Source organism: Eimeria tenella, genomic scaffold (assembly GCF_000499545.2).
Source record: "Eimeria tenella Houghton genomic scaffold, Eth_scaff2117, whole genome shotgun sequence".
Lineage (NCBI taxonomy): Eukaryota > Apicomplexa > Conoidasida > Eucoccidiorida > Eimeriidae > Eimeria > Eimeria tenella.
Window position 1 is genome coordinate 2,751 of NW_013541965.1, and position 407 is coordinate 3,157.

The window sequence follows — 407 nt, forward strand, 5'->3', positions numbered from 1 at the left end:
CTGCAACAGCAGCAACAGCTACAGCAGCAACAGCAGCAGCAGCAGATCCGCATCAGTAGCTGCAGTCCAGAGCCAACCCCAGCGTCCGCTGGAGGAAATAAGCTGAAGGGCTCTGCTGCTGTCATCTGCAGACGGCTGCAGCAGCAGCAGCAGCAAAAGGAGCAGCAGCAGCAGCAAAAGGAGCAGCAGCAGCAGCAAAAGGAGCAGCAAGAGCAGCTGCCACTCGCCGAAGCAGCGACGAGATCTACCTCTCCACCCGACGCAGGAACTGCCGGGTATGATGCACAGCAGCAGCTGCAGCAGCAGCAGCAACAGCAGCAACAGCAGCAGCAGCAACAGCAGCAGCGACAGTCTCTTCGGCGTGCCCTATTGGAGGCAGGCAGTCGGAGCCGACAACGAGTCCGCCC

General features: G+C 60.7%; 1 protein-coding gene across 1 annotated transcript in view; it reads left to right on the top strand.

Moving 5' to 3' along the window:
* Positions 1-407, top strand: part of ETH_00036505 (mRNA decapping protein, putative) — a gene marked incomplete at both ends in the record, with an annotated part of 4,864 nt that overhangs the window by 2,213 nt on the left and 2,244 nt on the right. The window contains one exon of the mRNA XM_013374548.1: positions 1-382. Coding sequence (XP_013230002.1) covers positions 1-382 — 382 coding nt within the window. The remainder of the gene's footprint in view (positions 383-407) is intronic.